Source organism: Grus americana, chromosome Z (genome assembly GCF_028858705.1).
Source record: "Grus americana isolate bGruAme1 chromosome Z, bGruAme1.mat, whole genome shotgun sequence".
Taxonomy (NCBI): Eukaryota; Metazoa; Chordata; class Aves; order Gruiformes; family Gruidae; genus Grus; species Grus americana.
In genome coordinates this window covers 13,579,801-13,606,946 of record NC_072891.1, presented here as the reverse complement: position 1 = coordinate 13,606,946, position 27,146 = coordinate 13,579,801, and the positions used below count along the sequence as shown (strand labels likewise).

The 27,146-nt window shown below is 40.2% G+C and overlaps 1 protein-coding gene across 3 annotated transcripts in view; it reads right to left on the bottom strand.

Moving 5' to 3' along the window:
• Positions 1 to 27,146, bottom strand: part of RAI14 (retinoic acid induced 14) — a 92,579-nt gene that overhangs the window by 30,185 nt on the left and 35,248 nt on the right. For 2 of the 3 annotated variants that reach the window (XM_054809433.1, XM_054809434.1), the window contains exon 3: positions 6,067 to 6,197. In XM_054809433.1, the coding sequence (XP_054665408.1) occupies positions 6,067 to 6,197 (131 nt within the window). Of the gene's footprint in view, positions 1 to 6,066; positions 6,198 to 24,399; positions 24,499 to 27,146 lie in introns of all 3 variants that reach the window. The other variant, XM_054809435.1, reaches the window with a different exon arrangement.

The window sequence follows — 27,146 nt, the reverse complement described above, 5'->3', positions numbered from 1 at the left end:
CGGGACACTGGGTTCTACCTCCATGTAACCCAAGCTGCAGCTCTTTCACGCCAGGCATACAAAAACTTCCAACCATCTAGGCTACGCTCTGATCCAAGCAACTGACAAACTTCTTGAAACCTGGCCAGGTCAGGTAAAATCTGGGTATTTGGCAACTTTGCAAATGGAGCTGCTTTATAGGGAATTCCAGTGGCTGCCTGATGCTGCATTACAAGTTTGGCTGATCCTAGCCATGAGCAGGAGTGGGACAGGACGCTCACAGGCTATCCGAACATGTGTATAGGGGCCTTTCAGAAAACAACTTCCTTTCTTCTGAGGTGACAATCCTACTAGCAGATAATGAAATGCAATGGTTTATTAAGGATAGTCATCCTGTCAGCCTGTGTGAAAAAGCAAGTATAAACCAGAAGACACAAGCTGGCTTCTAGAACAAATACAGACTGATTGTTTCCCCTTTGAACTCTAGCTATCATCTGCAGGAAATCCTCCATGTAAGATGCAAAACCTATGGGATGTTTCTCAATGCTCAAAGAACTTTATATGAAATAGGGAGTTTGTTTTTAAATAAGTGGAATTTGTTTATTTTACAATATAGGAAATCACTAAAGAGAGAAAGTAAAAAGCTTCAGTTTTTCAGAAATAAAGTTTAGGATCTTTGTAGTTGAAATCAAACTAAAGAGCATTAATTTCTGTCTCTTCAGAGGACGGCCTCTTCACTTTTTTTTTTAATAACATGAAGGTATAGAAATACTAAAATGTCCTACACAAAATTGCTTCAAAATGCATATAATAGAACTTGAATGCTGTTTATTATAAGTCCTGTCAAAACACAGCTAAGAACTAAAAATTGGATCATGGTGGGTCTTGAAGTCTAAGTGAGGGGTCATGTACTCAAAAGCATCAGAAATGGTCTACACAGAGTTTCAGTCAAGAGCCAGGAACAAACCACTGACATGAATTCCATTCCATCTCATGTAAAAGCCTGAATGATTGTAAATACAGTAACATTTGTATGAGATGTGGGGTTTTTTCATTATAAAATCAAAGTTAAGTATTGCTCCTCCATTATAGAGATACGAGCATTTCCTCTCACTATACATTAACGATTGGCTCATACTGAATGTAATAGAAAGTTAATTAGCCCAATTGACTATCCTGGCAGAGGATGACTTCAGCCAACCATGCCCAGATGTTTCATTAACATTTCTAAGAGTTAGTCTAAAGCAGAAAGGAATTTTTCAGGAAACTTAATATCAACATCTGAATTGAATTATATTCATAACAATGTTGCAGGGGAGAGGGGGAACAAAAGGGAACAATCAGGATTTGAACCTGAAAAGAACTTCAGGAAAGTTTTGGAGAGACAAAAGCTTTTACACCCAAATCTCCCACAGAAATGCACTTGTATTTACAAGAAATTTTGGAATAAGAACCAGATTTTGGTCATCTGTTAGCCAGAGATAAAACACAGGTGGGGATCACTGTTGTCTTCCTTATTTTGTCCCTGCTCTGAAACCTAGACATTGTTGTGACCATTTGGACCACTATAAATTAAATATTGTGATAAAAGTAAATAGAAATATATTTTCTGTCAGTGATCATATCAGGTCACTGGAATACCAATGTACTCCATTCCTGGAGAGGTGGCAATCTTTAGGCACTAGACCTTTCTTGCAGCTCCTACCCCTGTACAATTTTCAAAAGACAGTATGCTAGTATGCTTTTCTACTTAAAATTGCCTAAACACTTAAAAGATGATACAGAGTCTAAACAAAAGAAACATCATCTACAGCATGGTGTTAAACTGAGTAGCCCCAACATGTGCACAAGAAAATAATGTAGAAACTGCCTGAATTTCAAAATCCTAGAGTATTTATAGCAATTTGGAACCAAGAAAGGGAGGATGATACAATTCTTCTTCCAGTTCATAGGCATTGGGTGCACCTCATTTCTCTAACTTTGAAGATCAGCTGACTAAACCTGATTTTCTGTGGTTTTTCTTTTCAACTAGAACAGTATAATGACTGTAGTAAGTCTGTATTCTTCCAATAACTTCCTTTAAAATAAATATTATGTACAAGGAAAGCCTCATTCTTAAAAGGTAATTAAAACCTCATTTATTTTTTTGAGCAGTGATGTCCTCCATGCCACTTGCCCCAACTCCTTATACAATAAGATCCAAAAGAAATAAAATTAACACTATGTACCTGATAAATATAAAGAATTTTGGTTGGAATATGCTCCAAAATTTGTTTTCATTTCAGCCTCCAATGCATGAACATTCTGTTTCAAATGAAAAAATGTCATTTCTACTAACTGCTATTGACAATAGTTTTGTGAGAGAGTCCTTAGAAAGTGAATTTGCAGAGATTTCTAAAGCTTTTTGGTACCATTGTCAGACTTATTTTATTAAACAACAGTTGATTCAATTGCAGATAAAAAAAACCTAAACAGACCTGTTGTTTCATTTTAGAGCCATAAGCATTTAATTCTAGTTTAGCACCTTGCAGAAACATGCAAACATAGCAGTGATGGACTGGCACACAGACAAAATAACTTTAGGACAAGGAAGTGCTGCCATTTACACGTTGTGAATCTTTTCCAAAATTCCTGCCGCTCCTTCAATAATAGCAGCAGCTTCTTTAAATAACAGCCCGTTTGAACACTTGCTCTTGTGGAAAGTGCAGTACATGAATGAATGCTATCTCCTCCTGAAAAGGCCCTCTTAGAAAAGCCTTTTTTGTTAGTTTAAGTGGGATTTAAATTATTAAATTCCAAACTGGAAAGTACTGCTTTGTTGCTTAAGGAAGCCAGACAAAAAAACCAAACCAAAACAAAACAAAAAAACCCACACAACCAAAAAAATCACACAAAAAATATCTGGCAGAATAAGACTACAATGGCAGAGTCAGATTTCCAGACAGGTTCTATTACAAGTGTGCTTGGCAATAGCCTGTGCTGTGTAAGTGGGAGCAACAATGGGGCTATGTCTATTTATGCCAAAGGTGGATTTGCTTCATGGCCTTAAAATTGATTTATTGTTCATAGAAATGACTAAGTCAGAGGCAGGGTAGTGGGGTGTGGAAAGTCATGCAATAATTTCATTACTTTGACAATATTTTTAAAGAGAGAGAGAGTTAAACCTCCTGAAGAAAATGTGTATTACCTCTAAGAAATTTAGTGGTACCTAGACCTCATTAATTTAAGCATCTATTTTATTGCATGTGGGCAAATAACAAAGAAAGGGACCTGTAGGACAGAGGGAAAAGAGGACAAAGGTGAAATTTAAGTGGTTACATCAAAAACTGAACCAGAGCTGGAGCACATCATAGCAGGACTCAGTGGAACGATGCATACAGTACTCAAGGACAAATACAGAAAATCCTGGGTTCTGATCTCTGTTCCTCTCAGTTCACGCATTTTATACTAAGAAGCCATTTGATTATAAAACAAAAACGTAGAAGTACCCCTTTAAGCACAAAAAATTAGAGTTCTCTCTACATTCTGTTTAAAATAATGTACTATATTACTACGCCTCGAATAAAGATCTGGGCAGTATTGAGAACTTTGTATGAAGGGTTATTAACAAAAAGAATGAAAAAGAAAAGGTCTTAAGAGAAACATGTCACACCTTAAGGGAACAGACAATGACAGACCTAACAAACCTGTACTGCAACATTTAATTGTTTCTCCTTTTTTGCTTTCAAGTACATTCCAAAAATCTTCAATCGCATTATGCAAGTTGTTACATAATTGAATTGATCACATTCTTCTAGTTAGTCACCTTGAGCCTAATTATGTACACAAATGCATCGATATATACTCTCAAGGATCAATAGACCACTCATCCAAAGAGCTTGCTTCCCACATCACACTGCAGACCACTTTCTAAAATGTAACGAGTGAAATCTGAGTAGATGGTGGCCAGTTGTCCCAAAGACACCTCTCTGGATTGCTCTTTCCCAGCATGAAAGCCTCCCTTGTTCCAGATGAGGTAGCTGACAAACTAGGACCATGCTTCTGCTGGACACTAACGGACCTCATTGCCAGGCTGCAGCAGGTTCTATGCCTCCTATGCAGAACTTCTGAGATAGGGCAAAACAGCTACGTTAGGCACCCAGAATCACTATGCGGGAATGAAGCCCTGGCATCACACTTCAAAAATAGGAGAAACAAGCCTACCTACACAAAAATGATGGCTGTACTTAATTTTGCACACACTATATAAAAGACTCCGAAGAGGGAAAAACGCAAACAAGACACTGCCCATTATCAATAAGCCATACTGGAGAACATTTCCGGATCATGATACTTTTTGGTAGCTATGTCTCTCCAGATCAGTGTCAATTCTTTCTATATCCGTCAGTCTCTATCTTTGAAAACCGAGACAGAAGTAACCTAAGCAGGTCTGCTAAGTTTCCCGAAGCCCTGGAAACAGAGTTAGAGTTGACACACTGCATTTCTGTATCACTGCAATACTATTTTTCTTGTTTCTCAAGATTTCTTTTACACCACTACACAGAAATAACTAAAAAAGTAAATGACAACTAAATGAGCACATGGAACAAACGGAAGCAGAGATCTTCATAGCATTAACTCACATTTGTTCCAAGCAATTAAAAGAAGTACTTGTGTCTGCATTATTAGTAACAGCATCATTAATATCAATATGTTATCATCAACTTCTTTGTAGTTGCAAAGAAAAAGGAAAAAAGGGGAATTTTCTTGTGTACCCCTGTGAAGCTGAAAATCATGGGACTACATCCCTACGGTTATAACAATACAATTTCTTAAAGTTAAGAGTCTCGTGTGTACTTGTTGATAATTTCAGTCTTGGTTAGTTCCCTAGAAAAATTCATAATATCAAATTATATATGAAACTTGTAGAGTAGGTGTTACACTGGATACAGTGCAGCTTAAGAATCTACCTCTGAAGTTATGTTGACTGTAAAAACATGAGATACTAAACATAGCTGTAATTCAGAAGATTCAATGGAAGTCATGCTTTGATTATGTTCAAAAGAAAAAACACGCGTATGCAACTTTTTAAAATTAGAAACATACTAAAGTCTGGAGAAGGCCCACTTGAAGTAATTAAGAGGATTTGGACTGCTGCAGTAAGAATTTGCAGGTCATTATGAGTCATGGCCATCATTCAGTTTTCTCAGATGCACAACAGAAATAGAGCAGATGTAGGAAACTGAAACAGACCAAGCAAGAAGCACAGCGTGACTCAGTAAATGTAACCCAGAGGTAATTAATTAGAACTTCTTGTTTGGTATAAACTGCCTTGTGCTGCCTCTCCCAAGACTAGAAACTGTTTTCCTTTGCCCCCATCTATCCAGAATTTTATGAAGGCTTTGGTTCTGTCATGGGATGCCTATTTCTCATTTATCCATTTAATCACCTTGCTAGGCCATAAGAAAGAAATTTTAAGGATAGTAATCTCTTGGCTGTAGTTTTCTTCCTGGAATCTTTTATCTTCCACAATTCAGAATGTTAGCAGAAGAACAAGGGGAAGATTAAAAGAAGAAAATGTTATATATAAAATAGATTGAGACTGCAAAAGAAATCTCATTCACACAAAACTTTCATTCCCAAACTTCAGTCAAAACAAGGAAGAGTTGCACGAGTCATAGATTTTAAAACTCGATCACCATAGTTTCAACCCATTAGAAAGAAAAATTTATCTTCATTTCTATGTCATTAAACTAATGTCCATGGGAAAAAATAGACCCAAAGATTAATGCCTTTAGGAGTGTGCAATCTGCATTGTGCCATGAAATTCCCGAGTCCCAAAATACCTTGTCCTAAAATGGCCCCAATCTACCCAGTAATCCAGCTTCCAGTTACCTCCATGGATTTGTGATTCTGAAATAGAATTTTAAATGTAGAATTATAAACACAGACTACCAGAATGAGCTTTCCAGAATGTATTGTACTTCAGATGAAAATTTCGTTTTCAGGTTAGACTCTGGTCCTTAATTCCTGTAAGCAGCATACACATCCAAGGCTGTTTTTTTTCCCCTCCTTTGAGCTTAAATCACAAGTTTAAGTTGGACTTACGCGGTTTTGCCCTCACTATCTTGTTTGGTGGCACTGGCTCCCTTTTTACCCAGCAATGAAGCCACCTTCTCAGGATCACCATTCTCCACCGCCTGCAGCAGCCGATCATCGTTCTTATTCCACTCATTGGTCTGGAGTAAAAGAAAAAGGGAGAAATATTATTACTACCAGCACTGTGTCCAGGCACTCCTGAATGATCCTGTACACATTTATCACCATTGAAAGCTGAAACAAAAGCCCAGCCCAAAGCAATGGGACAAAGAAAGCCGCAGAAAAGTAATTTGCAAGCTGCACAGCACAGATTCCCAAGGACTCAATGGCTCAAGCCAGGGCCTAAGTAATCACTGGAGATGATCTCTAACACAGAAACTATGTAGAAGAGTAGTGCAGGAAAATATCCTTTTGTTCTTAATGCATTTTAAAAAAGTTCTCCTTCATTTGTCTAGTCCTGGTTTCTATTCTGGAGCTGCACTGGCCCCATAGGACCTTCATCATATACATCATGTGGATAAGCAATGAGGTGCCTCAGCTGATCCACATCCCACCCTAACAGAATAGGCCAGTCAAAACTTTCCATATTTAAGGCTTTTCCCAGCTCACATTTTGTGCATATTAACAGGTTAAGAGACTGACCTTTGCAGACTGTAACTAGTTTTACTGAGCTTTTGTCTTTAAAACAAACAGATCAATCACTCAGACAGTTGCCACTTCCCTAGTACTGCTTAAAGAAAAGATGACCACCGTACATTTAAATCTCACTTAATCCACTAAATCTTTTCACTCCTTCTAAGGAGTAAAGGAACTCCTCTGCTTAGTGGCAGAGCTCCAGGAGGAGGTGAATAGGTTGAGTAGTATCAGGGAGCATGAGAGAGAGACAGACTACTAGAACCTCCGCCTACCTTCCCTGGGACAGGCCCAACAGACAGGCAGGACACATGATACGGAGATTCCCTGTCCTCTTTCCACCTGGCAGAACACAGTGACTTAAGGGACAGGGGGCAATGGCGACAAGTTCCTGCCCGGTGCAGCAGGCATGTCTCCTCTGTGACAACCCCACCTTCCCAGGTGCCCTTGCATAATAGGTACGAGGCTCTGCAAGTGGAACCAGACAGTACCAAGGATGATGGTTCATCTAGCTTAGAGGTGTCGCCGAGGTTAAAGTTGGTCCATGTCCTGCGTCAAAACTGCTTCCATAAAGAAAAAAAAGACGGGGGTTATTGTTATAGGAGACTCCCTTCTGAAGTGAACAGAAGGGCCAATATGCAGACTGGACCCACTTCTTAGGGAAGTCTACCTAGGGAAGCCTCCCTGGAGCACGGGTTAAAGATGTGAAAAGAAAGCTTCCTACTCTGGTACAGCCCTCGGGTTATTATCCGTTATTGGTTTTTCAGGTAGGCAGCAATGGAGTTGCAACAAGTTGGAGGGCAATCAAGAGAGACTTCAGGGCCTTGAGATGACTGGTTAAGGGGTCAGAAGCATAAGTAGTGTTCTTCTCTGTCCTTCCTGTTGCAGAGAATGGTGAGGGAAGAAACAGGAAAAGCCAGCAGATCAGTAACTACCACCGAGCCTGGTATCACTGGCAGAATTTTGGGTTTTTCGATCATGGGTCAGTCTACATGACACCAAGCCTGTTAGTGATAGATGGGGTACACCTCTCAAAAGGGAAAAAGATCCTAGCACAGGAGTTAGCAGGGCTCACTGAAGAAGCTTCAAACTAGATTTGAAGGAGGAAAGGGATAAAAATCAGGCTTGCTAGAGATAAGCCTGAGGGCAGCACACCAATGTTTGAGAGACTGTGTGCTAGCGAGATCCTTCAGTCTACCGTCTCAGTGGAGGCGGGGGATCCATGTGGCAGCAAAGACACAGCAGTTGCCGATGTGTTAGAAATAACAGAAGAGCCTGAGAATGGTCATGTAGGAATTAGAGCTTGTCCCCCCAAAAAGGTGGCAGGATCAATAGCCCAACTGAAGTGCATCTACACCAATGCATGCAGCATGGGCAATAAACAGGAGGAGCTGGAAGCCATTGTGCAGTGGGAAAACCAAGATATAGTTGCTATCACAGAAACCTGGTGGGATGACTCACACAACTGGACTGCTGCAATGGATGGCTATAAACTCTTCAGAGGGGCAGGCAAGGAAGGAGAGGCAGTGGGAGAGCCCTGTATGTTAGGGAGTGTTTTGACTGTCTAGAGCTCCATGATGGTGACTATAGGGTTGAGTGTTTACAGGTAAGAATCAGGGGAAAGGCCAACAAGGCAGATATCATGGTGGGACTCTGTTATAGACCACTCAACCAGGATGAAGAGGCAGATGAAATATTCTGTAAGCAGCTGGGAGAAGTCTCATGATCACTAGCCCTTGCTGTCATGGGGGACTTTAACTTACCAGACATCTGCTGGAAATACAATACAGCAGAGAGGAAACAGTTCAGGACTGAACTTCCCAACACAGCTGGTGAGGGAGCCAACTAGGGAAGGTGCCTGCTAGACCTGCTGTTTCTGAACAGAGAAAGACTTGTGGGTGATGTGATGGCTGGAGGCCATCTTGGGCCTAGTGATGATGAAATGACAGAGTTTTTGATTCTCAGAGAAATAAAGAGGGGGATCAGAAGAACTGCTACCTGGGACTTCCAGAGGGCAAACTTTGGGCTGTTTAGGAGCCTGGTTGACAGAGTCCCTTGGGAGGCAGTCCTGAGGGACAAAGTAATCCAAGAAGGCTGGACATTCTTCAAGAAGATAATCTTAAAAGCTCAGGAGCAGGCCGTCCCCATGTGCTGAAAGACAAGTCAGTGGGGAAGACGACCGGCGTGGCTGGAACTTGGAGCAGGGGAGAGGGAGGATGTTTATGACCTTTGGAAGAAGGGGCAGGCACCTCAGGAGGACTACAAGGATGTCATAAGGTTATGCACAGAGAAAATTACAAGGGCCAAAGCCCAGCTAGAACTTAACTTTGCTACTGCCATAAAAGACAATTAAAAATGTTTCTATAAATAGATTGGCAATAAAAGGAGGACTAAGGAGAATCTCCACCCTTTATTGGATGCTGTCCTGCTTGACTAACCTGATCTCCTTCTATGATAAGGTGACGCACTTGGTGGGTGAGGGGAAAGGCAGTAGATGTTGTCTACCTGGACTTTAGTAAAGCCTTTCACACCGTTTCTCACAGCATTCTCCTGGAGAAACTGGCTGCTCATGGCTTGGACTGGCATACGCTTAGCTGGGTAAAAAAACTGGCTGGATGGCCGGGCCCAAAGAGTTGTGGTGAATGGAGTTACATCCAGCTGGTGGCCGGTCACAAGCGGTGTTCCTCAGGGCTCAGTACTGGGGCCAGTTCTCTTTAATATCTCTACCAGTGATCTGGACAAGGGGATTGAGTGCCCTCTCAGCAAGTTTGCAGGTGACACCAAGTTGGGTGGGAGTGTTGATCTGCTGGAGGGTAGGAAGGCTCTACAGAGGGATCTGGACAGGCTGGATCCATAGGTGAAGACCAACTGCATGAGGTTCAACAAGGCTCAGCACTGGGTCCTGCACTTGGGTCTCCCTGTACTCGGCACTGGTGAGGCCACACCTTGAGTACCGTGTTCAGTTTTGGGCCCCTCACTACAAGACAGACATTGAGGTGCTGGAACGTGTCCAAAAAAAGCAATGAAGCTATTGAAGGGTCTAGAGCACAAGTCTTATGAGCAGCAGCTGAGGGAAGTGGGGTTGGTTAGCCTGGAGAAAAGGAGACTAAGAGGAAACCTTATCGCTCTGTGCAAGTACCTGAAAGGAGGTTGTAGCCAGGTAGGTGTCAGTCTCTTCTCCCAAGTAACAAGCAATATGACAAAAGGAAATGGCTTCAAGTTGTGCCAGGGGAGGTTTAGATTGGATATCAGGAAAAATTTCTTAACCGAATGGGTTATGAAGTATTGGAACAGCCTGCCCAGAGAAGTGGCGGTCACCATCCCTGAAGGTATTTACAAGACATGTAGGTGTGGTGCTTAGGGACATAGTTTAGTGGACCTGGCAGTGCTTAGGTTAATGGTTGGACTTGATGATCTTAAAAGATCTCTTGCTACCTAAATAATTCTATGATTCTATCAGCTGAATCAATGAAAGAACACTACTTCCTAACGTGATGATTCCTCCACCCCCTCTGATCTCTCAGGATATGGCCTATTTCCTCTACCAGACCTCCAAACTTGATCTAGGAAGACACGAAGAAAACAGAGGACAGTCAACCTTCTGTATTCCATGTGATCACAACAAAATAAGCTCTAGAAAAGGAGTGAAAATTGCATCCATGCCTTCTAGTCTGAACTAACAACAGGGTTCAGTCTTCAGGAGAGGCAACCTGGTGCAATGGAAAGCTGCATTTGGATTAGTGTTAGCACCCTGCTACACTCAGGAGAGTTATCTTCAACAGAGTATGGCTTTTTTTTTTTTTAACATCAGTCAGCTCATCTCCAATGTGATTCACTATTCGTTAGTACTCAATTTCTACACAACTTTCACAGTCACTAAATTCATACTAATACACTCCTTGAGAAATACTCAACTTAAAACCTCACTTTGTCCCGATGCTTAACACAGACTTTTTTGCCCCTAGGTGAACAAGAAATTTGATGTTTCTCTGTCAGGACTCGTGAGGAAAAGTGTACGAGGTGCACATTGACTCTGCAGTCTGTGTACACCCTGAAAACCAGAACAGGAGGAAAGTATTCCAGGTTACTAGTTATTTAAAAAACAAACTAAAAAAAAAAAAAGGGGGAGATGCAGTGTGAGCAGGAGGAGAGCAAACAGGAGTTGAAAGAACACCCCCTAGAAGCAAGAGTATGAATGGCAGCTCTGTCAAAGGAAGCAGTACACAGAAGACGAAGAGCAATTGCAGTCTGTTATGGCAGTGGTATGACTGGTGGGTAGATGCACATCAAGTAGGTTATATTCTTTACTCTTACAGCACTGGAATAAACCTCTGTAGACTCTAGAGCATTAATTACATCAGCCAAAAAAATTGTTTCCCCTAGCAATATTTAGACTCCATGACAATGAGTCGCCAGCCAAGCAGCAGGCTCCACCTAAAATGAAACTCGTTGCATATTCTTCATTTGGGGAATTTCATGCTCTAAAGGGAGCCTATTATTAAAAGCAGATGTTAAAAAAAAAATGTATCTTACTGGTAAATAAAATCCTTTAAAGTAAATACTGTTTGTTTGACAGTATATTATGCCTTTTGTTTTGGCGTTTGCACTGTGTCTGTGTTTTTTATTATTCAGTCATATAAGATATTTAAATATAGGATATTTAATGAATCACCTTTACGCACAAATCTCCAAGATGACTGTAAAGCATTGGTAGCACTTAACTTCTGCAATTTTTTAATTATTATTTTTTTTAGTCTTGGAAAAGAAATAAAGAAATGGCAGGTAATAATATACACGACCCCCATGTACACGTCTAATTCAACACTAACCTGTACTTTGAAAAAGAAATGCAACACCTTTGCATTTAAGATTTTCTCATGACTTGAAATAACCAGCTTACTTCTGAAACATGAAGCAGAATAAGCTACAGGAAAATGTTAAGATTAAGGCCTGCTGAAAATCCTTAGCAGAACAGCTTTCAGAAGAGCATTCAGCTTTTTAGTACAAAAATGGCCATGTCTTCAAGACACAGTTTCATGAATATTCCTTCAATATTCAGCTATTAAACTGAAACACTGTTGACATATAATCCAATATACAGTATTCTGGTATAAGCAAGCAAGCACACTAATTCCAAGCCCCAAATTTAAGAAAGAACTGAGATCAAGAGTCAATTTGCCCTTTGAGAAGCTGCTGTGATAACTATATCCCTGACTATAATCACACTATCATTAACATCCCAGACCCAGGAGAAACTAACGCAGCTGGGTCCCAAATTACCCCTCAGTATTTACCTAATGTGGAAGCTGCACCAAGGAGATATATAGCTATTGAATGGGGAAGCCTGGAGTGTTCTGAAAGTGATTCTGATGTTGCAGAATGATGCCACATTCATGCTAACAATAAAACATTTTATGACATATGGTATTAGTCTCTTACAAGAATAGAGACTTTAATTCATCTTTAGTTTTCAATTATATCCTTTTTGGTAACAAAAAATACACACTCACACCCACACAAACAGAATTAAATAAAGATTTAACAATGCCTCATTTAAAAAAAATGTTTCCTACTTACCTGTACAGCTAAACAGAGTCCTTCATATTTAAGAATTAAAGAGAACCAAACTTGGACAAACAGTTAAGTAACACGGTCTCTCATAGGGACCCTGAAAACACTCAGTTCTATCAGATTCATCGCAGTGTCAAGGAAAGGCTATCAGTGTACATTTCCTTATTTTTCACACGAAACTGGTAATCCTTTTTTCCTGCTTAAAAGAAAATGGTAGAGGCTGAAGGCTAGGATAGGAAGATCTGTACTTAGTAGTCATTTTAGACCCCTGTTTTCAGTTCCATATCTAATTAGTGTCTCTTCTTCTAAGCACTGTGAGTCAGAGTTGTTAAAGGAACGAATAATTTTAGACACTGCCACATACCTAATCTGCTCACATTAGTTCTTCCAATTGCATGTTTTCAAATTTCCTTACTGATGCTATAACATCTTTAACACTACTGTACCAGCAATTTTGTTTTGCTCCTGGAAAACAAAAGGATATACGCAGTTTCCCTTCATCATTATGCAGTAGTTATGCTCATTTATAAACTAAAATAGCTGTGTTCTACATAAGATGCTTAAAAGCCATCATGCTGTATTGCCCATATAAAAGTTATGCATCTTTTCATTAAAGCAACAAAGATTCCATTCTAGGGCAGAAATAAACGTGTCATTATTGTAGATGAAATGTCTATTTTATATTTAAGCTCTCTCAAAATTATACAAATTTAACTATAATGCAAGTTATATAAATTTATTTACAGATATAATTTTATTTTCAAAATTAAATTAGGGATAAATCTGTCCACACAGAAGAAACAACTATGCAGGCATCAACTGTTGCTCAAGTATTCCTCTGATAGGATTGAACGGTTTCTTTCTTCTGTACTGTGTTCAGCATTGTATAGTGCATTCCAGAAGTTAAAGGTACAGCTAATAAAATAAATGGCATGCAATGGACTCTCAAAAATATCCATTCCACTAGGGAACTGTAGCCCTACTACCCATCCTCTTCAGGAAAAACAAAATCTAGAAGGAAAAAGAGTACATATGACACCCAGAATGACACCATACCCAGGACTTGGCAAGCAAGTAGAAGGCATTTAAGTCAGCAGGTCTCTCACAGTGCCTCATGTAATAAAAACTTGCACCGCCACTGCTGCCCAGAGCAGGTCATAAAACACAAATCTCTGAACAGAGGCAGTGACTGTTCCATTACAATCTCTGAATTTCTCGTAATACTTGCCTGTTTTAGACCCCACAAGTCACACATATCATCAGGTACCCACCAAAGACTTAGAAGGCAACTTCTGCTGGGATGATGCAAAACATGGGTACTCCTACCTAGGTTACTATTGTTCAGACTAAAAGCCACCTTGAAATGCCATTTATCATGCAGCAACAGCATTTGTTTATCTTGGAAAACATGCACAAGATGCTATCCTCTGCAAAGAGTACTGGAAGGACTGAGGCAGACAGCGTAACTGGAGATCTCAACTTCCTTCATAAACCCGCTGCATCAAACTTCCGCCACTGCAACCCCACAAACCATCCCACTCCACCTGTCCAGGCTGCCCAAACATTTCTAATAGGCCCCTTCTTCAGCTGCCCCTGTGCCAAATCCTGTCTCCTCTATCACAAGGCTCCTCAGCAGTCACCCCTTGCTTTTATCTACACCCAGTGACTCAGCTTTCACATTTCATCCAATAGCACAATCCACCAAATAGCCCTTGGGAAGTTTCAGTCCTGTTACTACTACTCTTTCAGATAGTATAAATGAATGTTTCCTCTTACGTCAGAGATGCGTAGACATGCATCATTCTGAGCAAACCCACGTCGGGCACATCAAACTGAAGGTTAACACAAGAGTCACAGTAGGGTCTTCAGGAAAATCTCTTTACTATAGCACCACAGCAACAAAAACATCAGACTCCAGCAGCTAAGCAGGTACTTTTAGTCAGTAATATAGCTAAGGTTTGTGGCTTTTTGCTTGTTCTGTGTTAAGAGTGTTGCAAACATATTCACCAATGACCTGGATGAGGGGACAGAGTACACCCTCAGCAAATTTGCTGATGATACAAAACTTGGAGGAGTGGCCGACACACCAGAATGCTGCGCTACCATTCAGCGAGATCTGGACAGACTGGAGAATTGGGCAGAGAGGAACCATATGAAATTCAATAAGGGCAAATTCAATAAGGGTTCTGCACCTGGGGAAGAACAACCCCAGGCACCAGTACAGGTTAGGGGGTGACCTGCTGGGAAGCAGCCCTGTAGAGAAGGAGCTGGGAGTCCTGGTGGACAACAAGCTCTCCATGAGCCAGCAGTGTGCCCTCGTGGCCAAGAAGGCCAACGGTACCTGGGGTGCGTTAAGAAGAGTGTGGCCAGCAGGTTGTGGGAGGTCCTCCTCCCCCTCTACTCCGCCCTGGTGAGGCCACATCTGGAGTACAGTGTCCAGTTCTGGGCTCCCCCGTTCAAGACAGACAAGGAACTACTGGAGAGAGTCCAGCGGAGGGCTGTGAGGATGATGAGGGGACTGGAGCATCTCTTGTATGAGGGAAGTCTGAGAGAGCTGGGACTGTTTAGTCTGGAGAAAAGAACACTGAGAGGGGATCTGATCAGCACCTATACATTTAGCTTTAGCAGGGGGTTTGGACTAGATGATCTCTAGAGGTCCCTTCCAACCCCTGCCATTCTGGGATTCTGTGAAATATGCAAGTTAGCCAGGTGAACAGTACAGCATGACACATGGTGCTATACACGTAGCATGCAAATAAAAAAACCCTGAGCAGTTCAGCATAAAGGAAAACACATACATGTAATGAATTTGGAAGAATCTGATCCTGGAAAAGACTGCATATGTGGGGTTTCTTTATCTCCACACACACCCCCTTCTGTGGGCCATATGCCAAACAGTTATCAACAGCCTTCCTTCAAACAATTAACATTCTGCAATAACAATGGTTTGTGAACACATGCAAAACTTAGCTGATAAAACACACGTTTCAGCTTCATATCACAGAATCAATACTCCACTTAATATTTCTTCAGGTTTGGGGTGATTTTCTTCTTGGGAGAGTTGGGGGATGTGGTTTGTGGATTGTTGTTTCGTTGTGGTTTTTTTTAAACATATGCATACTGTTCAGTTTAGGCAGCAATAATAGGCATTACATATGAAGAGACAAAGTACAGCTGTGCAAAACTCACAAACAGCAAGCTTGTGGATAAAACGAGATTTTCAGTCATGTCTAAAAGCAGTCAATCTTTTTCTATTTATTAATAGTAGTGTAAGTATGCAGGGGATCAGATAATCCATCATCCCTAATAAACCCTAACTGGAACAATCACCTGCCATGCTGAAACAAGGAAACACAAATACAACACAGTAACAGTTGAAAGGATAGTAAGCCAAAATCTAAACATCAGGTGGCTTAGCAGAGCGGGGTTGAAATTTCTGACTGAAATATAACATGTCTCTCAAGCATGCTCTTTAGTCTTAATTTTCGTTTTCCAGATAAGAAACTGTGCTGTATGGCCTCAGTCAGAAGCATCTCTCTGGTAACGCTTCAGTGTTTTCCATATTTAAACATTTAGGAACCTGAGAATGAAGTTGGCAGGGAAGAGCTAGCCGTGCTTGGGATGGAAGGTCACTCCTGCACAAAGCATTGTCTGGTCAAGGTTAACGGAGTGGCACAGAGGGCAGGTGAGGACTGATTGACTGGATTTACAGCATCAGTTTATGATTAGTGATTAAAAAGAGCACGATACTCAAGCCAAATGGGGAGTTCCCACAACACCTTCAATACTCATCATCAGGATAGGCTGAACTCTCAAAATTGCAGATCCATCAGCCACAGGCACACACTTAGGCAGCGGTTACTGGCAGTAATTGTACTGACAGTTGTTGCATGTCTCCTCTAAGCTTCCTCTATGCACAGGTTATTTCCTCTGCAAACGCAGAGGTAATTCTATGGTTGCAAGGTACTAATAAAGTAGTTACCATTTTCTTGGGGCTGAAACTGTCCATTAAAAATTGTTCACCATTGGGATCACACACAGTGTGTTGACAAGTTGTTTTTGAGTCCAAAGAGAAATCTTCATATCAAAGCCTATTTTTTATAGTTAAAGCTTGCACTACCTATTTCACACAGTTTTCTCTGTCACAGTCAACATTTTCCTTTCTAGAAGAGAAGCTAAAGAATTAAAAAATGTTTAAAAAAGGTACCCATTTTTCTTTCATCACCACATCAGTATATTAGGCCTCAGCCGACTTTGAGATTACCAGTGTCATGCAAGAAATAACAACATAAAACAAGAGGTGATGGTTCTACTTAGCACTTGTACACAGTGTTTTCCACATGCTAAGACCTGAGCAAACATAACTGGACAACAACTTTGTTTCCTTATCTTTGGCACCAAGCCTACAGGAGATGATTTAAGTGACCTTGCATTGTTGCAAGCCTACTGGAGACAGAGTTATGTTATCTCCACTGAAATCAGAACTGCAGGGAAGCTGAGTAGCAAATTGAAATTCCTGATAATTTCAAACTCAGCAACTCACTGTCTGAAAAGGAAAGGAATACTTAAAGACTACCGTCACAAACAATCACATGGCAAAGATACTGAACACCACTGCATCACAAGGTCATCCGCAAAAGGCTGCATGTGCTGGACTTCCCCAGAGAGTCTTAAAAACAAGAACGATCCTATTGTAGGGAATGTATTCACTAGACAAAACATCCCTGAAAGTTAAAACAACAGATGATGCCTTTTCTCAAAAGAATGGCTTATCTGAAAACATTATAACCAGGAGTCAGTGATATATGGGTAAGTAGCCAACACCTTTCCCTGCCCTCCATCCTCAATTTAGAGATGGTATTTGCCAGTAGCAAGCTTGTGTGGTGGGAGTAGAAATCTCCCTTGCAGAGGGGCAGGATGTTGTTGAACTTAACAGCAACAGCTTATCCAAGTCTGTGGCAGCATCTCCCAGGACACACAGAACTTAGCTGCTGCCTCCCAGGCCTCTTTCAATTGCTGTGGCTCTAGCTCTTTGCTGTAGCTTTCAAAGTCTGCCCATGGTGCATATATAGCATCTGTGGCATTGCAAGCTCACCTCTGTTGCACTACACTCCACTGAGGCAGCACCCTGAAGGCCATGCCAAAAGATGCTATGTTCATTAACTTTACCACAAGTAAAGTCTTGACCTTTAATTAGGCTGTCAAAAAAGAAAAGCATGACAATGGGTTTGAAAGTAATTCATAGTGATATTATCTAAATGTCACTAACTGCTACAACAGAAATAGTCTTTTCCAGCTTCACTTGGCTATCCATGTTCCCTATTTTAGGTGACTGACAGCTAATAATATTAATTATATTTACATAAGAAGACAAAACATTCGCAGCTCACAAAGCTTACACATGCACTTCTTTAGAGGTGGAAATAGCAGCAGCAATGCAAGTAACCTGCAAACATTTTACAACCAGAAGTGTTAATCCATTGTCCTCCTCTTGCTTCTTGAGCTACTGTGCCTAGCAGGGGTAACCGCACAAAGTGCATGAGGTCTGTTTGACACTGGAGACTGTATTTGTGTCAGACCATGAATTCCATCTGAATCGGACATAAAAAGCACCATGGGGCAGGCAGGAAGCAGTTGGAGTGAATGAACAAGGAATGGTAACAAAAGACTAACGGTAGACTGTCAGTAAACCTTGATAATTACCCATTCATAAGGTAGCTTCTGTAGATAAAGAAGTGATTATTATCCAAGCAAACCACTGTTTCATGCTGAACCCCAGAATAACACAACTGAACAGCAAGTCACTCAGCAGGGCGCTTCTATCAGCCAGTCAGGCTGCCCGGAAACTTTCCTGGCAAAAGGGGACTACAAGCTGTGAAATGAAAGGGTCTTTCACCAGCAGAGAAGGGGAAAGATGACCTGACTGAAATGGTCATCCGAGACTGTGGGTTTGTGTGTGTGCAGGGGAAAGTTGTAGAAAAAAGTTATTGTGGTCTTTGTGTAAATAATGACTGGAATTTGCAGCAGGCTGTGAGCTGCATTTCTCAAGAGAGAAATGAAAATGGAAAGAAATGCATTTAAGAGTTTGCTGTTTTGTTAAATGATTGTGTTTCTTGATAGTAACTTTCTTGTTTTCCTGGGGTTTTTTAGGGGATGGAGTATTTTTGTTTGATTGGTTTTTGTTGTTTGGGTTTTTTTGCCCCCAAACCTGTGTTTGCTGTCACAGTTTCAGTCAGGCTTGAAATCCAGAGTAGCCATAAGGTCAGCACAGGGAATCTGCACAATTAAAAAGCATAGATAAGCGGCCTCTTCATAACTCAACTGTAAGATTTCATTTCTGTAAGAGTAAGAAGGTGAAAAGGCTGAGCCCAGAAGTCTGCAAGGGAGGCCAAGAGGGCGGTGACACAGTCCACCCAGAACAAGGAACACAGTTGGCCCACATCTAGTGAGCTTAGAGGCATGTGGTGGAGTTCTGCGTGGGCTGGTTGGCATACAGCTCACACATGCTCCTCATTTCACTTCCTAGAAAAGGCCACGAATATTTTTCCTTCAGGTACTACTTTTAAGTCTTTTAACAAGATTGAAGAAATCAATCTTTGCATTTGAGGAACAGTGATATTTCCAGAGCATTGACAATAAGTCCAGCTACTGCTCGTTGTTTTATCACCTCACACATCACCAATACAGCAACTGAAGATTTATCTTTACTTTCAGATAGCAAAGGATGTAGCAGTAACCACACCACCAATCATTTTCAGTAAGATAGAAGTTAAGCCAAGAATTAATTGTGTATATTTGTATAAATAAAACAATGTTTGTCTTAACACAGGAAAACAAACACAAGGGACTTGTTAAAAATAAAAAAAGCCATGTCAATCCTGTTTAAAGCGACCATCTCCCATTGTTCTGCCTTTTCTCATAGTTCTAAAGATTTGAGCTAAAATGAACTTAGATGACTGTTCTTCTCATCTCAAAATAACTCAGTAAATGTTACTAAAACTAAAATACATCTAATGGACTACTGTTTACTGCTGGACACATGGTAGCTCCTTCCTTCAAAAAAATCCATGGGGTGTCAAAACACAGATTTAAAAACCCCCCCCCACTTCTCAAATCGTTATCCAAGGACCACTAAGAATCCTCAGGTTTTCCTACACTTAAAACCAAAAATACATAAACAATAAACTGATTATCAGCATGAGATGCATGGAAAAGACTGCCTTCTAACCAAGAACTACTGAATCAACAGATTTTAGCTATGTATCAAGGTCAAATTGCAACTCACATAAGGTCTTCCAAGTTTTAAGGATTTCTGCTGCATAACTGCTTCATGGTCATTTGGGAAAAAGAGGAATCATGAAATCTAAAATGAAACTGGCTGGACAATCTAATCTCACCTTTTAACTGATAACTATATTTCAGTGGTAAGCATGCTGTAAGATACAAAGACAATGCCAACTATGCAAACAAAGTTTGTTTGTTCAGCTATTGTGTTGACTATCTTGCATTCCTCAATACTGCGTTAGACACAATGGTCTGTGAGGATCAGTGTGCCTAATGACCAGGGCATACATCTGAACTCTCTGGTTAGACAGTGACAGGAACAGCCTGTTAGCTTTCAACATTCACCACCATACACATACCACTTCCTTAGTGGATTGTTTTTAAATTCTGCACCACTTATTTCTTGGTATGAGTAACTGAGCTGACTACCCAGATTTTTAGTAACACCTTCCAGTTTGTGTTGACTAGTAAACTTAGTCAAAGAACACAGGTACGTGATGGATCTTCTTGCTTCCAGATGGGCAAATGGACATCCATGCTGCTGGAACCCACCATTACCTCACTTACTAGGACCGGCACTTTGTAGACCCATGGCTCCATCTTTCCTCCCATCTACTACTAAACCTCTCAGAACATTGCTTGTCTTGCCACTTCGGCACAGTAAGCTGGTTTTCATTAAGCTTAGAGCTGCTGCTCTTTTTTTCTCCCCATTATTCTGCAAAGGGGAACAGAGACACAAAGGCTAATTATGAAGTCTGCAGTCAGGAAAAAAAATTCAACACCATGCAGAATTGCACACAGTCCAGAATTACATTAATTGATCAGTGTTACTATTGTAAGATGTATTCATAAGGTACCAGCCACCATGGCATCTTATTTTTGTATTACAAATGTCTATGTGATATCACAGCTCGCAATGAAAGTTGTTTTTTTTTTTCTCTACCAACAAGATAAGTAGATTACTTGACAAAGCTCCACCATCTTAGTATTCTCCACAAGTGCCAGAAAACATCTTAGTTGTTTTTAAAACCACTTCATATTATTTTTTATACCTACTAGAATGGCATTGTAAGAAGGAATACAATTTCAAAATTCATAACTAAGTATGTATTAAAATCTCAAAACTATTCAGAGTAGAAAAACAGTCTATTTATAGTTTAATTTGTCATTCTTGTAAAGGACATATCCACTGTTACTGGGTTATAGCTTTCTATTCTGAAACCCATGACAAAGCCAAACAAAACATAGTGCATACACAGAGATAAATCCCTATTCCAAGAAATTATTTTGTTTGGAGTCTTCAAGGGCTCAACTCAATCTCCAAAAGTACTTCATGACTATGAAAGAAGGCAAAAAAATTTCAGTATCTGTCTGATCTTCGTGAGGCCACTGATAGATGTTTGTGCCATGGATTGACCTCTAGATCTAATATTTGTCAGTATACAAAATCAACTATTAAAGCAGCAAGCTAAGCTTAGCTCCTTTTACTTCCATGGGTGCAATGAAAGATAATCCAAGAGTCATAGGGAAGTTATACCTAAGATACATTCCCAGCTGGACTTAAGAAATTGGGAAAGCAAGGGATTGTTTTGCATGAAAATAAAACCCACTTCAGCAGCCAGAGAAGAGCATGTGAGATTTCACACCACCCCGTCTTCCCACGTTGTTTATCCTCCACATCACATGCACAGAGAATCAGACAAGTCTTTTATGCGTCAGACTCTCTGTATGCGGAACATAACTGCCCACACGTAGCAGGCCTTAAGTGAAAGGAAAGAAAGAACAAGCAGGCACTCACCCTGGTTCCTTCCCTTAGGCCTCATTTGCAGAAGGAGCTCCATTTCTCCGCAGGGATGAATAACAACCTGCACAGCCCTTACACAGATTTTCTGTTCAGCAGGTATGGATGGCCTCAGCTTTCATCTGATCAGGGCCACAGCTGGCACATCCTCCAGGCAGCCTGTGGAAACTCAGTTTTGGCTGCCCCAAGGCTCGTGCTGCGGTTTAACTCTTTCCTGTTTGAATGCTGATTGAGCTATCTGCTGCCTGGCGCAACCATCCCAGCTCACGGTTAATGGACAACTCTACACATAAATAACCCTCCTGTTCTCAGCTGAATATCCTTATCCATGTGTGATTTACTACAGCTCTAACTGCTGTCACTACAGTGCTCTTGCTAATTTGTATGCCCTGCACCTCACCAAACATGCTAAGATTATTCACACAAGATGACAGAAGTCACAAACAGACATCTTTTTCTATTTTTTTTTAATTAAATATTCACTTTGCTCCTATTAATTACTTCTATGCTGGATTATATTTGCATGCCACAATCATCAAGTTACTCTTCTCTTATCAGAGATAAGTGCTGCCAACAGTTTGTCTGTTGTAGTCTTGATCCCCCTCTGTGAGGGATACCGTTGCTGCTACATCAAGAAATCCTGCTTCGGGTTTGCCTAGCTCGTATTCCGCTTTCTTCACAAGATCCACACACATTTTCTATAATAAGAAGGCTCAGCAGCTCTCAGCAGCTCAACCACCTAGAGATTTTCACCTTCCCAGTACAAAGACACTGTGAATTAAAAATCTACAATGAAAAGACACACAAAGCATAAAATCCTAAAGGGCAGTACAGTGCCCAGAGCCTCTTTGGAGACAAAGTACTCAATCCCATGTAAAGCAGTGGGCCTGCTGTGCTACCAACCCCTTTCCCATCATCAAAAACATCCGTGTTACAGCCATAATGTCTTTGTCAGGGTCCATGGAGAGGCTGACATGAGAAAGAAATGCCTAATAATAATATAAGTCTTATAAAATGTTTCCCTAAAGCCACCCTACCCCTTTGATGCTTACGAGTGACCTGACCAATATCCCTCGATTGTCACACTCCCTATCATATTCTGTTTACATACATTTCAAAGATTGAGACTGCACACCAAGGCTGGATTCTGCAGAGTGCATCTAATGCAACAACTATGAATGAGTAACTGCTGAATTCAGACCGTTCCCAGGAGCCGATGGCCAGTCAGCGGCAAGGTAATTCTCATCCTTTTCAAAACATACTTTTCAATAATTTATGTGAAAGGGTGGAGTGGGAGAGGGAGAGCAAGGATTTGTAACAGTTTTTAAGTCTTCAGGAAAGAAGAGATAACACCTAAGAGCTTTGTGAGTCATGATAAAAATGCAAAGAATGTGGGTTTGTTGGATTTTTGGTTTCTTTTAGGAATCCACGTCACATGTCTTTGGGGTTCCCTTCCATCTCATGAGACAGGAAACCCAAAATAACATACAAGCATCTTTTTTGCATCCTCTAACAGCATCTTTAACAGATTCAGTTAATAACTGCAAAGGATTATATAAATAATAAGCTGAAAATGGGGTAGTTTTCACTGCCAGAAACAGCAGAAGGTTTCCAAATTTTATGGGTTAAAAAAGCCAATAAATTTAAGTCTTTTGAAGATGCTAGTATAATCCTTCCAAAACTGAAGAGAACAGATGACTCAACCATATGGCTAAGTTCCACTAAAATTCTGTCTTGTAATCATAAAATATGATGTAATGTAGTTTGGTCCCAGGAGAAGGAAATGCATTAGACGTATGTGACATGCACAAGCATTCCCTGGATCCATCTGGCTAGCTATTTTAAAAAGGTATTACACAAATAAGCAGTGTTTTTTAGAAGTTTCCAAGATAAATATTCTTAAGCCTTCTCTTGGAAAAGAAACAGGTATTGCTCTTAAAATCTACATTAATGTATCAACCATTATTGTTACAAACAACGCTCAACTAAATACGTGTAATGAACTACTTGTTATATATTTCTGCAGCAATGCAGCTTTTAAAAAAGTTTGCCTTTATAAACTTTGAAAGCAATCTGTGGTTTATTACTACTTCACACTTAATTAACATGAAAATGCTAGAGAAAAAAGTTGAAAGGACTATTTGCAAATCAAAAGAAGCTTCAGTATCTAGGGAAGAGAAAAGAATACACATCAACTAAGAATACAGGTACACTAAGTGGAAAGTATATAATTTTCTGCATTATGTAAAGGTTGAATAAAAAAAAAAAACTGCTGAGAAGGAAACCGAAGCTATCAACTGTGACAATTAATACAGTTTTCAATCATTAATTACCCAAGTATGCCGAACAGAAGTGATCAATACCTCAGTTATTCAAATATTCAAATATTTCACATAATCACTTGGAATTAATGGGAACCATTCAGTACGTTGTTATCACTCTGTTCCTCATATTCAGGGCACTATTTAAGAAGTTATGCACAGATGCCTTAACTAAGCATGTAATGTCTAACAATTCTAAAAAACAAAACAAAACAAAAAAAACAAACAAAGCCCAAAATACTTTTTATTGTCAGTAGCTTAAATCCACCCACAACTCAAGTCAGACTACCAGAAAAATAGACTGCAAGAAAAGTAAGGAAAAATGACAAGCAGCAATAGTTTCATTTCTCATAGTGACAAAACTAGCAAGGGAAAATTACTGGGGACTGACTGAGATATAATTACTCCAAAGCCCTTCTAAAACCACCATGTTACAATTTCCCCCTATGTAATAATACCTTGCTTCACAACAGAGACAGGGCCCTGGCAACCACTAAAAAAGCATTCACTGAGTATCCTTTTCCATAAGAGCATGCCCACTTAACCATATTGACATAAAAGTTTAGAGAAGCAGCAGAAACCAAGAAGCCAAGTGACTACACAAGTGAGCCAGGAAAAGCATCCATGTGTCCTGACTCCCAGTTCAATCCCCATGAAATAAAATTATTAGGAATCATCAGGTAAGACATAAAGAAGAAAATAGCGTAACTATGGTCTGTATACCAACCGTACATTCAAGCTGTTCGCCAATGTGCAGTATTGGTCTCTTTCTCTAAAATGGCATTAGAGTTGGAAAAGTTTCAGAAATGCAGAGATGATCCAAGAGAGAACCTGTATGAAGAACAAATAGGCTAGGGTGCCTCAGCCTCAAAAGAGAGACAAATTAAGTAGAATACAAAGTTGATAAAAATCAATAATATGGGGAAGATGGACAGGGATCAACTGTTCAGTGTCATTTCCAGCACAGTGAGAGACCATCACATGAAAGTGGAACCAGGTCCAAAACAAACAAAAGAAAGTCAGTAGGAGACTTGTGGAATTCCTTTCAAAGGATGTTGCAGACGAAATAAGTTTATGTGGGTTCAAGGAGGGACTGATCATATATTAGGTAGAAAGATTCTCTACAGATTTGGAAGAGATATTAATTCAAACCACAATGAATTTCAACATTCAGGAAATTGTTTGAGCTGAAAATAGTCAGTAACTAGGAAAGTATTAAGGAGAAGGGCCATGTACACTTGCTCAGTGCTTGCTCTTCCCTAGATATGCACTGACAGGCACTACTGGAAACAAAAAAGACTAGGGACCCTCAATCTAAACCAGTAATCACGGTTCTGTTCTTAACAAAAATCTGTTCAGCCCTCTTGCTTTTTGCACCACAGCTCCTATTCCCTCTCCTGCTCTGCAGAACAAAAATCAACAACATACTGGTATCTGTACAGCCTGATGGGCACCAGGACCAGGTCACACTAGAAACAGTGCGCTAAAGAAGCGGCTAATCACATAGGATGACACTGCTTTTCTTCAGTGGTCAGATGGAAAGTAAGAAAGAAAAAACCAGCATTGCTACCCTTCATCTGTGCTTCACCTTCACCAACAAGCATATTCCTCAGAGAGGAACGCCTGTGCTCAATCAACCTGCATGGTATAGGTTCCTAGCAATCTCTTAGCTCCTTCCCAAGTATCCAAAGACAATTAAGAAAAGCAAGGCAGTAATCTTGAATTCAGCAGGCCAGCTCTGTATCACCAGCCCAACATTTTTTCAGATGACTGCAGAACAAAAATGGTTTAAATCCACCAGATTTGGCTATGCTGCCTTAACCACTCAGACAGAAAGCTGGAATGCTTTTGATCGCATGGTCTTCTCATACCCCAGCCACCAATTCCTATAATCTTCTGGCAAGAGCTTTTAACGATAACTTATATCAATGGTTGAAGTCTAAACTGAGGACAGGCTACAGCCACACTTTAATTCAGGGTTTGAATAAAAAACAAAGAATGGATAAAACAGTCATGCTGACAGAGGCGGAGGACACATCTTTACTATGAAAGGATACAACTTCAGTGGATTATAATCTTTTACATTAAGTATATTTTACGCCATGCACATTCCACTATTGAAATATTGACCTACTTGTTGAACCTGCCATTTTGAAAGTCGAATATCTTGTTTATGTATCTAAATATAGATTTGAAAAGGAAACTCTCAAGAATTTGGCTTGCATGTTAGCAAAAAAAATATTTTTTTTAAACTGTTGAAGTATTAGTTACCATGTATCAGTTTATTTTATCCTTCTAAATAACTTCACTGCATTAAAAAAAAAAAATCCAAGGACTTCTATTTGGAAAACTCCACACAGTATTTCACAACAGCCCTGCAATTACTTCTGAGAAATCAAATTTTAAAGATTTTGGCCTGGTATGCTGTTTGAATGGGAAGATACTGACAAAGCTAAGGCAGTGAAATCAACCTCCTGTTACTTTTCCAGAAAAAGTTACAGTGGAGATACTGCCATTAGCAAAATATGGGAGTAATATTACTGTAGTGACTACAGAAATTACAGTGAAGCGTGAACAGACAAGCCCTCCATAATCTCGCCACAGAACATCACTATCTGCTTGAGGAAAAAAAAAACTCCAAAGTGCTCTTCAGCATCTCCAAAGAACTCTACAAGGCTGAATGATTATGCACTGGAAAGCGTTTTCTTAGGAGTGAGGAAAGTTTTGGCACACACACTGGCACGCTCTCTGCAATGTCACTGTAAATTGAACCTCTGTGCTGCAGCTGTCCAAGGCTTTGTACTCAGTCCTTGACACAACACGTTGCCTCAGGCTGCTTGCTGAATGGCTGCCCAGCCACTGAACTGGTTTTACTGTGCCCCGCTTTGTAAAACTCGGCTGTTACGTATGGCCACTGCAGGCTGGCCATCCCCAATGACACTTTCTTTTAGTGCAAAATGCCGTCAATGGCATAAGACATCAAACACTGGGCCAAGACTTCATGAATGCTGGAAGGTTACCTGCAGACTCCATGTTGCATTAAAAAGAGCTGGGAAGCTTTTATGCACTATCTTTCCACACTGGAAATTAAAACAAAGAGTCAACATCAGGTATAGATGAGAGGAAGAATTCAACCATTCCAGTTCAGTTTTGTTTTGGGTTTTTATTTTGGGTTTTTGTTTTGGCGTGGGATGATTTGGTTTGTTTGGTTTTTTTAAATGAGGGTAACAAACATTTTGGCAAATGAAAACAGTTTTGAGAATATTACATTATTTGGAAATAAATTAGAAGTTTTAGATTAATATTGAGCTTCCCGGGTAGCTAGGCACTTCCTCAGCTTTGTTTTATTTTAGAATGTGTCATTCTTTTATTTCTATGCCTGTGCAAAAAGTTTTCCAAACATTTAATGTCAAACAGGAAAACTGAAGTGGAAAGTGGATGACAGCCAGTCTAACTGAGCTTTATCAACACACTCCATA